This window comes from Alosa pseudoharengus, unplaced genomic scaffold (assembly GCF_046254945.1).
Source record: "Alosa pseudoharengus isolate Yale_2024_CS ecotype anadromous, Long Island Sound unplaced genomic scaffold, YU_APseudo_1.1 YU_APseudo_1.1_scf_24, whole genome shotgun sequence".
NCBI classification, from domain to species: Eukaryota; Metazoa; Chordata; class Actinopteri; order Clupeiformes; family Clupeidae; genus Alosa; species Alosa pseudoharengus.
Window position 1 is genome coordinate 29,543,991 of NW_027468689.1, and position 11,957 is coordinate 29,555,947.

The window sequence follows — 11,957 nt, forward strand, 5'->3', positions numbered from 1 at the left end:
GAGCTGGACAAGGAGGAAGGAAGAAGGAAAACCGAATATTGATTCTTCATTTAGATTGCATTTCCAGTATTGGCGTTATGTAGTTTGTCCACCAGATGGCGTAACGTCTTGCTGCAAGACACACATGTGTTTCTAGACTTGTTACTTCCTACAAGAACAACACAAGAAGAGTAGTTTACGGCAGAGAATGTCTTACAAGGGTAGGAATTACATTTCATTTTTTTTTCACATGATTTTCACATGAAATATAATTCCCATTTCTTCTTGAAGCCAAAATAAACCAGAGAATGTTTATCGGACATGCTTGGTTTTTACCGAGGGTACATTAATCTTACACCAGCTTAATGTTGTATCCATAGTTAAAAGAATGTTACCGTTAGCATTGGTTGAGTGATGGAGGCTAGTTTGATTGTTGGTGTATTTGTGAACCATAAACACGGTTATACCAAGCAAATTGATAACAGCACTGTAATTGTTTCTTTCGACTGTCATCTCATTCTTTTCTGACCATACAGACAGGAGCTAAGTTAGTTAGCCACAACGCTAACATTCGCTAACACGATGGTTTGCTTATGGATATACTGTACATGAAAGATAACCTGTCTACGATGCATCCTAAACACCGGGCTGGGACATTTCTGCTTGCTAAATAGGTTTTTCTGCTGTTGACTCGCTCTGGCCCTGTCAGTGCTTTGTAAAATGTTGCATTAAGAAAAAGTCACAAAAAGCATCAGAGCTAACATTCATTCCTAAACACCCACTACTTCATCCTAGTTTCAGTCTTCTATTTCAACAAAGGTGTTTCAAGTAAGGAAGAGCATGGTTTAGGCTTCAAAGGCTTAAAGTAAAGTAACTAGGGCTGGGACGATTAGTCGACTACATAAATTTGTCGACGTGAATAATTTGCGTCAATGCAATGCGTTGCAATGTAGATTTATTAACGCACCGTGATGATCTACATCCCAAATATTCTAGAGCGCACTTTGAGAGATGTATCCATTGCAGGGCTGTACATATTTGTTGCACGTGCTACAAAAAATAATTCTATGCAATGGATGATTTACCAACGTTACATTGGTGCAATACAGTTTTGCCTATGGCTATACATGTGTGAGACTAAAACCCTTGTTTGTTTGTTTGAAGTGCATGTGGGGGTAGTGAGAGGGAAATCGATGTTGTAGTCTACGTGATTAAAAAGCATGTCCATGTGTGAGTGTATGATCCAAACAATCATACTTAAATTAAATCTATTCTAATCTAATCTCAAAATCCTACAACAGCTTGCGAATTATCCTCCCGAGCTGAGGAAGTGTTTTGCCCAAAGCGAAAGTATTTTCCGACAGGGCCGAGGTGCACCATCCAGACCTGGCACCATTCATTTAAAATTTAAAAGAAAAAGTCTGCTGAGAATGTTCGCTTCTATCTGTCAAATTTGAATCCAGTTCATGCTTTATGCGCAACATAATGATATAGTCTCGCTTAGTAGGAGCACTATAGTTTCCGAAAAAGGGAAAAAAACTTCACACTTTCAGTAGGACTGCTTTAGCCACAGACCTTCAGCTACTGTATGTGTATATGTATCACAGTCTAGTGACACATTTCATGAATGCCCTTTTGGACATGTCAGTCTACTCATTTGCACCACTGGTTAGATGTAAAACTGCATTTCGTTTTAGGCTACTGGTATTTCATTTGTGCAATGACAATAAAGTTGAACATACTTTGATCTAATCAAAAGACTTAGATATGAACTAAACATGAAAAAAAACCCATGGTCTGACCTCTCTTCTTGATACAGTAGCTGTTGAAAACTGCATGGAATTATTATTATTATTTTATTGTTTAAAAATAAATAAATAATAATAAATAAACATCATGCTGATATCGTCTACTTTTCCCAAATACAATGTAGCCTACAGGTGTACATGACCTTTTATCAGTCCAGTTGCAATTGATGAACTTTGATGAACTGCCACTTGCAAAGGTTTTATAACAATGCTACAGATTTTGTGGCTGGTACTACAAATCTATTAATGTTTGCAGCACCAGTGCCATGTGCAAAAAAAGTCAAAGGTTGTATCAGCGATAGCGGGGATACGTCCCTTTTGTTGATGTTCAAACAAAACAGAGAGCTAGGTCGCTACTCCCTCCCCCTCCCTCCCGTGCAATTAAAACTCTCCTAAATGTGCATCTTGTCGGTTATTGGTTGAAACACTTTATTTTGCTTTTGAGGGGTTGCCAACCCTTGTTGGTAGCAATTGTTTTTTTGTACAGATCTCTGCCTACAGAGACACGTTTTTTTGACGGCCTGCTTATGGGACAGGCAGCTAGCGGATCGTTTAGTTTAGGAAAGATTAGATGAATGTGATAATTTATGTTTGGGCCTTTTTTGGGGCTGAAATCGCTGATACAACCTTTAACATTCAGCCCTGGTATAACACATATCTCATGTAGCCTATTCTGTCTGATACGCCATGCTGATGTTATATGAAAAAAATTAATCGTTAGATTAGTCGACTAACCGAAAAAATAATCGTTAGATTAATCGTTTATAAAATAATCTGTTGGGACAGCCCTAAAAGTAACTGATCATATTTGTAAAATGTTTTGCTTGCATAAAGGGGGAGTCATTAAGCATGAACTGCACAGAACAAAGACCTCTTTTATTCTTACTATTCTTTCTATTCTGTACAACAAAACTAATTACTGTATATGAAGAGCCTTTCATTAGGAAACTCTATAGTTAGGCCTATGCAAATACATAATGCCGCATCTTGATTAGAACCTTATTATGAGAGAACATTTTTACATTGTGTTTGTTAAAAATGATTAACTATCGGCCAATATATCGGTTATCAATTTTTTAAAAACTTGAACGTTGAAATCGGTAGGCCTATCGGCCCTCAAAATCCCATATCAGTCAGGCTCTATAAGGTGATGGAGACAAATTGACACACCACACACATCCACACGCAGACACACACACACATGCACACACACACACACATCCACACATACACAAACACGCACACAAGCACGCACGCACACACTCACACACACTCATGCACGCATGCACACACACACAGGCATGCACATACAAGCATACATAAAAGTTTCAAGAGTGGGGGATTAGGTACAGTAAGAGATGGAGACAAAATAATAAGTGTGATTTATTTTTGCGGAACGGATGTACAGGACTCTCAAAGTGTGCTCTGCGGTACATCTAGTTTTATAAATAAATAGTTGTTGTTGTGTCTATATAGGCTAAAGTGATTAAATAACTTAAACCAAAGTGATTTATTCATTCTATGTAGTCAGTCACACAAGGGACATAGTGAAAAAATGTAAGTGTCTTATTTGTAATATTTCATTATTTAACAGCATTAATAATCAGTGATAATTAGCTACCTATTTAAAGTATTGATTGCTACAGAGAAAGACATTTCTTAAATAAGCCGATTAACTCATTGAATGCCAAGCTGTTTTCGGAAGCTTTGTCCTAGAGTGCCAGCAATCTAGGCCATTGTTGATGATTTTTGTACAGCCACAGCATATTCTGTGTTATAGCTATGAACACATACAATGGCTCGTTTAAAAGGTGAGACTTTAAGTTCTCAGTGGGTGCAAACCGTGTATTTCTACACGCCTCTGTTCCTGCGAAATCCCAAGCTAAACAGTGGCTAGTTTTCATCAAAATCGCTGTTTTTTTCTAGAAATGGAGTTATAACATCTTTCATGAAATATGAAGTGTTTCCTGTAAACTTTCCGGGAAGTGATCAGTGAGACCTGGCGAGACTGCCACCTAGTGATAGACCCACGAAAATGGCCTGGTTTTGACCTGACGTGCATGCGTCACTGATTCGACCCAAAGCGGCAACCGAGTTATGATAAAATGTCCAGATAAAATGTCCAGATTGTGCGTTTTCATGAGTTTTCGATCATCATATATTTCATTTCCATTCATCAAAGAGTTCCCAAAATCACATATAAGGTGTGTTAGTGTCTAGTTTCGTAATTAAAAAAAAATATATATGTTTTTGGCACTCAACGCATTTTGGCACTCAATGAGTTAAAGAAAAGAAAATGAATGAGGGCATGCTAGATGCACAGCAACTAACTCGACCCCACCCCCCATGTGTGTGATTTACTCAATGCTGTTTCCTCATCTGCCATTGAGGGCAGTTCCACATATTTATAGAGTGCTTTGCACTACATCTAAATCCACTTTACGAGCAAGGAGGATATGGAAACATTCCCTATGAAAAATAAGTGGCACATGGGGATATCCATCCAAGTTGTGCACGGCCTGGTATTCCCAGTACTGCGATGTAATATACAGCTCACGTACACATACACTGCCCTATAAAAGGTGAATCATATGCAGTCGACATGAGATCTCCCCTTTGCCCTTCAGTGTTTGTGTACAGCATTTCATACCATTGGTTTAACTTCTCAAGTTAAATAGATAAGCCTTCATATAGGTAAGGCAGACTGTACATGGATAGATTTAATGATAAAATATTAAAGAGCTACAGTATGCTTGTAGTATTGAGGTTGTTTTATCCAATGGTTTCATGCATGACTCATTGTTAAGCATAAACTGTGAAGAGCAGAGCCTTTCTCTCTCTCTAGCAACCTGAGATAGTCACCGAACCTGACCAATGTATGATTGGTTTGATTTCTTAGGGATCCTACTTCAATCTGCTATGTGCTTAGTTGCCACAACAACAATAAAATGGTTGATAGGTCATTTACTTTGCTGATTACTTTTTTAGACATAAAAATGCCATTTTTGAAGAAAAGAATCAAATGTGTAAGAGAATAAATGAGTTTCAATGCAGGATGAATGTGATGCTTGCTGTATATCTCTACATAATGAAGTGGCCAAGCTGCCAAAGGGTCATGGTCTTTAAACAAACTGTTTGTAAGGTAAAAGGACAAGCATGAAGAACATCTTTTGAAAATGAGTTGAATCAGTGCAGCAATACTTTAAAACCTTCCTAATCTTTCTCTGTCTGCTTACAGGCAGTCTTTTAGAAAGCTGTATGTTTCCAATCGACAATTCTGGGTTCACTCTCTCAATTATCAACAACAGCAAGGAGACCCAAGCATACTGGATCATTGTGATAAACCTTTTTCTGCGCACATGTTGACAGGCAAGCTCGAGTTGTTTACAGTTTTGTGTTCTGGCACACTTCATTTCACAGCTGGAAACCATGTTGGGCTTTTTGTTACACTTTATGAGGCTTTGCCAACCTGAAGGGTGGTGGTTTCCCACCACAACTTCTTAGCATTCCCATAATGGCACAGTGCAGAATGTTCTGCTCCAGGAGATCGGCAGCTTTTGTGTGTGGAGATGTGCTGTAAGTTGGTCTTTGCCAGTGATCAAGGTGAGGAACTTCAATTTTTCTACAATGATTCTCCTCTTGACAGGAAAGGCTGTGTATACATCCAAAAGAAGCAGCCACTTGTTTTGAGGACACATCATTTTGAGAAGAATTGGGTGATGGTGGTGGATGTTGAAAGGAAAATTGTCGTGTGACATGTGATGTTACACAGAGACACAAGAAGAAGGTTTTAATATATTATCTTCGGCCAGAGTTGCTGTATGTTCAAACAAAATCCACCATTATAGCAGGGCTTTTCAAATGATTGTGCCCCAGGGACCACTAGTCTGCCTAAAAGCCACTGTCTAAGAGGAACACTGTGATTCACAAACATCACAAAAGAGAAAACTGTGAAACTACATAACTGAATGCATGGTCAGGGCCCACCTGCCAAGCTGCCGTGGAGCAGCGGTTGAAAACCTCTGGTCTACTGTACAGTATAAATTATATTGCCATATAGAAGTGAAGAACTCTGTGGTGGGATTGTCAGTCCTGTCAATGCAGGGTTTTGCATTCTCTTGGAGTTGCTTGCTAGCAATTTATAAAGGTTATTTCTCTTTCACCATGTCATGCATGCAAGATTACAAGAGTATACATTCAAAAATGCTGAATTTTAGTTTCAATTTGTTTCAATGCAGTATTTTTTTCAAACATACACACTATACCCAAAGAGGTCAAATGTTTCAGCAGAGAGTTGTATCATCAGAAGATATATTCAGAAGATGCTGACTTCTAAATAATGACACAAGGCTTAGCTAATGACTACATGCTGAATGATAAATACTGTATTCACCTTCTGGTAAGTAGACATAAACAAATATTTGAACTGAGGCTGTGTAAAGTTTTTCTGGGTCAGGGATTTGGATTGTAATTTGTATATATATATATATATATATATATATATATATATATATATATATAAAACATATGCAGTAAAAGGGCCTGTACTACTCATTCATGGATTAGTGTCTTAGGCACTTGTCTGAGACCTTAAGACCTTTTGCAGGCAACTCAAGGGGACACAACCACAACTATTCACTGAACAGCCTGAATCAACTCAAGGAACTAAAAACTGAAGTCCACAATATAAGTAAGGGATAACGGCCGCCGAGGTGTCCTGCGATAACAGCGATAGCATGGACAGTTAGCTTGTTTGCAGTTGATTCAATTGTTGCGAAGCCTACAACCGTTGTCCTACTATGGTTGTTATAGTTACCATTCATAAGCATTGATATGGAACGGTGTCCTGTTATTCAGAATTAATAGCCACCCCACCAGCCAATCAGAAAAGAGTATTTCTTCTCTCCGGGTGATAACGGGGTGTAACCGGATTGCGTCTGTAAGGCCAGAGTGAGCATGCAGTATTCCATTAGAACCTAAACTATTCTAAACAACCTTTCAGTTGTAAAATGTAAAACCAGAGACGGTTGATAAAGCATATATATTAAGGATCTTTGGTAAAACACAGGTCTATATGGTACATCATCTGTATAACCTCTGTATTGAGCCTATATATTACAGTAGTTGTAAGTCTGAGGAACGAATGCACTATGTCCCACAAAGTCCATGATATTTTGCCAGTGTAAGACTAAGGCATCTGTTATATTAGTGAATGTTGTTTTGTCCTGTTCTCACAATTGATTTATGGTTAAACTGTAGAATTCTGTAGCAGCATGTCCCACTGAAGCTGGGGTTTTCTTTGGGGCTGTGATAAATAATGATCCTTCTCACGAATGTTTGTCTTCAGCCCACTCTTCTGCACAATCCCTCCAGGTTATCTGAAGTCAGACAAACTGGGAAGCATGACTGTAAAAAACAGCTTTTTTTGTTGTTTTACAGTGCCAGCATTTTATCTTGCCTCCTAAAATGTTATTACAAAACCATAATAATTCATTTTGTTTTTATTTGTGTAACAACAATGCCAGAAGGCCAGTAGAACAATTTGCTCATATTTTAAAAAATTACCTGTTTTTATTACTGACCCTAAGGCAAGGAGGGGGAAATGACATATTGTTTCTGAAGCATGGATACCTAGATCATTGCAGAATGAGTGTTACTCTGACATGCAGTGAGGTGATGTCTTAATAGGAATATGGTTATTCTGGAGGAAGCTTGGTGAATAATGCCTGTATAGCGAGTAGCGTGTAAGCTGGGGAAAGGATTTAAACTGGAGTGACATGTGTGCCTTTAATGATTAAATACTGACGTGAGTTAAATGCTCACAACATGCTGGAGAATTGAAGCATGAACTTGAGAAAATCTGCCACATGTGAGTTCAGTAATGATGTGGGGTTGAGAGGTGTATTGAAGTGCAACTACTTTGTTGATCTTGTTGGTCTTTTTATTGGTGACAGAAATATTGTTCTGAATGAATGAAAATTCCAGAATTCCAGTCAGAAAGTTCCTGACTGCATGTTCCTGACTGCATGTTTTTGAAACATTTCAAATTACCTCTTTTTTGTCAGATTATATTAGACATTCATGTGCATCTATTTTCCAATATCTACTGTATGGTTATCAAAAGGGCATACAGTATATCATTATATTACACTATAACTGTATAAAACCCATCCCTATCAGAGATAATCTGTTGATGCCCAATGTGTTAAATGACTAGCTATGTTTTAGTTCCATCCCTCTTCACTTAGGACCCAGTTATTAAACATTGGTTGTTTTACATGCAGCAGCATGGCCTGGACTGGATGGACAGATAGCCTCGCAGGGCTGTGCTGGAGCTGGCCTGCTTTCCTTGTAACCTTCAGTATCGGAGTTACCAGTGAGAAAGGTCATCTTGAAGGTGGTCCACTCCCCCAGGGTCATCTGCAGCACCTCTTTCAGGTCTGCATGGTCATTAAACAGAAGAGCCCTCCCATTCAGATGGTTGGACTTCACCACTTCTGCATACTTGTCAGAGAGACCTACCCGAGACATCTTGGAGAAAGAATATCACTACTTATTTGCATTCATTTCACACATGGACAGTCAGTACTATACATATATGTTTATTATATTAATATCTCGACTATCTATTTGCATTGCACATTTGCACTGATGAGGCCAATTAAGCTTGTTGAAGTTATGCAAGTTGATGACATCCATTGAATGAGGAAATTAACTGTGTGTATTTATTGCTTATTTTACATAATTAACACTCCCATATCTCTTAACTAAAGATCAACAAAATGACAAAGGTGATACAATATAAAAAAGGTGTCTAACCTCCCTGGTTCTTCTGTAAGACAAGAATAGTTACTTTAACTATTAAAATGGATTCTTACCTCTTTGCAGATGCCTTCTGTACTCATGTGGATCACCTGTCGTCTAGGTAGAGCATCAAAAGGGTTCCTCCGTGTGGGGTCTTTCAGTTTGCTGCTTCCTCTAACCCTGGCGAGTTTCCTCTTGATCGAAAGATCCAGATTGACGGTGCATTGGTCAAACCTCTCCGCCTCACCCACGGTGAAACGGAAATCCAATCTCAGGAACTTCTCGAAAAGCTCTGGGTCACCATCTCTTTCTAGAAGATCCTCCACCTCTTCTTTAATGAGATGTAGCTCAAGGCGATGCTTCATGAAGACATCCCAGAGCTCCATGGAGCTGTTCATGCCCACTTCTTGGTTAATCGCTTTTCTCTGCTGAGTGTCCTCAATGCACTGGAGAATCCAGCTCAGGCGACAGGGCCAGCGGTCGGCCAAGACCACCCAGGCTGCTACCTTCTCGGCTGGTTGACACTGGAAGTGGGGGAGCTCCTCCATAATGACGACAGTCACACGGATGGAGTTGATGACCTTTCTCATGGACATGGTATTACCAGAGAGGTACACATGCAAGAGACTTGTGGGCTGGTGAACAGTCTGGAAAGCCTCTTGAACCATCCGCTCCACCTCATCGTCCTTCAGATCTTCAGTTTTGTTTGTTTGAGCAAGTAATGGTACAGAGGTTTCCTCAAGGAGCCTTTTGCCATTCAGTGAAGATTCATCCTCAACACACATAGAGCTTTTTGTGCTCCCCAAAGGCATGTGATCATCTTTCTGAGGAGATACTTCTGGAATTTCTGATTGTCCACGCACAATGTTCAAGAACACGTTGCGCTTTGATTTGTCACAGAGCGGAGGCACTGTAAATGGAAGTGTGATGATGCGATCCAGGAAACCGAAAGCTTCTTTTTGGTTATAACAACACTCAGCGTTGTCCACCTGTTCGACAAGAACTTCAGGATCCACTGCCAGAAGAGAGATGAAGGGGCTCTCCTCATCAGACAGCAAGATGTTGATGGCATCCAGGACACCCACGATTTTCTTCGGCGTGCAGCGGTCAAGGTTGGTGATTTCCAGCACGACTCGAATCCTCCTCCTCTCAAAGACCTCCATGAAATGGATGAAGCGAGACAGCAGCTTCATTTCCTTCCGCACTTCATTCATGAAGCCCAGTTTCTCACTCACTTTCTGGTTGTCCATGCTACTTCGGATGTTGAAGTCTTGGTTGAACACCAGGTTTTTCCCCAACATGAAGGTGAATCGAACCGCACCAGCCGCTGGGAGCCCAAGAGTTGCAATGGCAAACCCTTCTAACACTCCAAACCCATCGTTCTCCTCAACTTTTGGATTCCCATCTTCCTCCACCTCTGGTTTAGGGAAGCCGAACATAATGAGCAGAGCCAAGATGACCACTGCTCCAGTGACAATGAGGGCAAGGAGTAGCCACAAAGGGAAGCAGCAGATCTTCTTGGACCTCCAGTTCGATATTCCGTCCTCAATCTTTTTCTTGTGTTCGGCTGTCTCCTCGACATGCTGACACATGCGGTAGAGGCCCAGCTGGAGTTTGCCGAACTTCTGTTGCAGCACCACGCACAGACGCATCACCAATCCCGCCCAGAGCAGGTCACTGCCAGCAAAGTGCCAGGCGCTGAACCTCACGAACACAAAGCGGACGTTCTTCTGATGTTGGTTGTCCTCCGTCCACACAGGTCGATAGAAGAGCAGCCGCGAGATGAGAGCCAGAGTGCTGCAAAGAGAAGGCTGGACAGGGCGAGGCTTTGATCTGCCAGGAGACTTCCTCTCTCTTCTCTTGGTCTCTTGCTCCATTTCAACTGAGAGTAAGAGAATGTGGGGGGGGGGGGGTGAGGGAAAGAGTTGTGGATGGGGAGGGGTGGTGTTGGGAGACAGAAACAAAATCCCAACAGAGACGAGAAAAATATATATACTTTTTTATTGTGATATGTATCATGAAGTCCTGGATTCTTTGATCCTCTGATCAATTACAGTGACATGTCAAAAGACTCATTTTGCTCTGATGAACAACCTTACATGGTCAAGTATGGATGGTACTCATAAAGGTTTAAAGACCATTTGTAGTCTGTTATATGACAATGCGATCAAAAACATCTTCACTAACCTAAATACTTAAAACCTGCAAAACCTATTTATTTGTGTTAAACTCCTGTTTATCTCTCAGACCTAAAAATGAATCTCATAATAGGAGTGTAATGTTCAGAACATATGTTATCTGAAGGCTAATGGAATAAATTAAATGAATGTGATTGAGAAATGGAAGAAATTAAATATCATTTTGCATTACTGTTGCAGATCATAACATTTGCAATTACAAACTAATGATATACTGGGTATATTGTAGGCTATTACTATTGGCACTGTCAGGTTTAACCACACTCTTAGTTCCTGCATTCAAATCAGAATGTGCCCCCAGATACATACCCTCTATGTTTCTAAGAACCATGTTGATACGACTGTTGCACGATGAGTATAGGCCCACAGTCAGGGGAGAGGCAACATAAGTGAGCGTCTTGGACAATGCTTTGGCATAAATCTTGTCAGATGGCAGGTCTGTTTGAAGCAGAGAAATGTAGCAAACAATGACCATCACAAAAAAAACAACAAATAACATGACATGACTTAATCAATGAGTCAGAACGGCATGAATCCTTATCCTGCCTACTCTGCTTAAGGGTGAGGTCTTAATCAGTTAACTGATGTGCATTTGCATTGGACAGTGGCACATTTAAATGTAAAGGGGTAGGTGCCTCACAGCTGATGGAGAAGCCGCGATGATGCAGAAGTGTGTGTGTGTGTGTGTGTGTGTGTGTGTGTCCCGCACCAACTCCTGCTTTCTGCTTTCCCCTGTGCTATCTTTTCTGTTTTTAATGCAGATGCTGGTACCTTTTGTTGACATGTTGAAAAGGAAGGTGGGCACTCTTCAGGAAAAAAAGATATCCAGGCTTTTATAGGTTTCTGGCAATGTAATAATCTCTGAGTGGTACAACTGCACGGAGTCCTTGTTGTAGCAGGCTTGTTTTGCTGTAATTAGTTGTGTGTTTATTTTACAAAAGAAAGTCTGGTGAAAACAACCTTTTATGTTTATGCCATTAGCCATATGAAGGGTATGTAAGGTATACAGCAGTATGACATTAATCCAATTAACTGAAAATATTTTCTAAAAAAAAGTACTGACATACTACCAGAAAATGTAAACCACAGTGAAATAAGACAGGCACTGATTATTAGACATGACTCGTTTAAGATTTATGTGATGACCTTTAAGGGCAAATTCGGTATT

At 40.1% G+C, this 11,957-nt stretch overlaps 1 protein-coding gene across 1 annotated transcript; it reads right to left on the reverse strand.

The window, feature by feature from the left end:
• Positions 1–5,678: 5,678 nt before the first annotated feature.
• On the reverse strand, positions 5,679–11,264 carry nkpd1 (NTPase, KAP family P-loop domain containing 1). The gene is made up of 4 exons (XM_076302548.1): positions 11,099–11,264; positions 8,666–10,473; positions 8,162–8,318; positions 5,679–5,704 (listed from the first exon to the last, which is right to left on the reverse strand). Exons 1-4 carry the CDS (start codon positions 11,262–11,264, stop codon positions 5,679–5,681), a joined length of 2,157 nt encoding a protein of 718 aa, XP_076158663.1.
• Between the last annotated feature and the right edge of the window lie 693 nt (positions 11,265–11,957).

Bases quoted from the DNA above. Each gene is read 5' to 3' on its own strand.
- nkpd1 (XM_076302548.1), bottom strand. From the start codon at position 11,264: ATGGTCATTGTTTGCTACATTTCTCTGCTTCAAACAGACCTGCCATCT. The intron at 8,319-8,665 runs GTAAGAATCCAT...TCTTTCTCCAAG, and splicing joins CAGAAGGCATCTGCAAAGAG to ATGTCTCGGGTAGGTCTCTC. The intron at 5,705-8,161 runs GTAACTCCGATA...TGTGAATCACAG, and splicing joins CAAGATGACCTTTCTCACTG to TGTTCCTCTTAGACAGTGGC.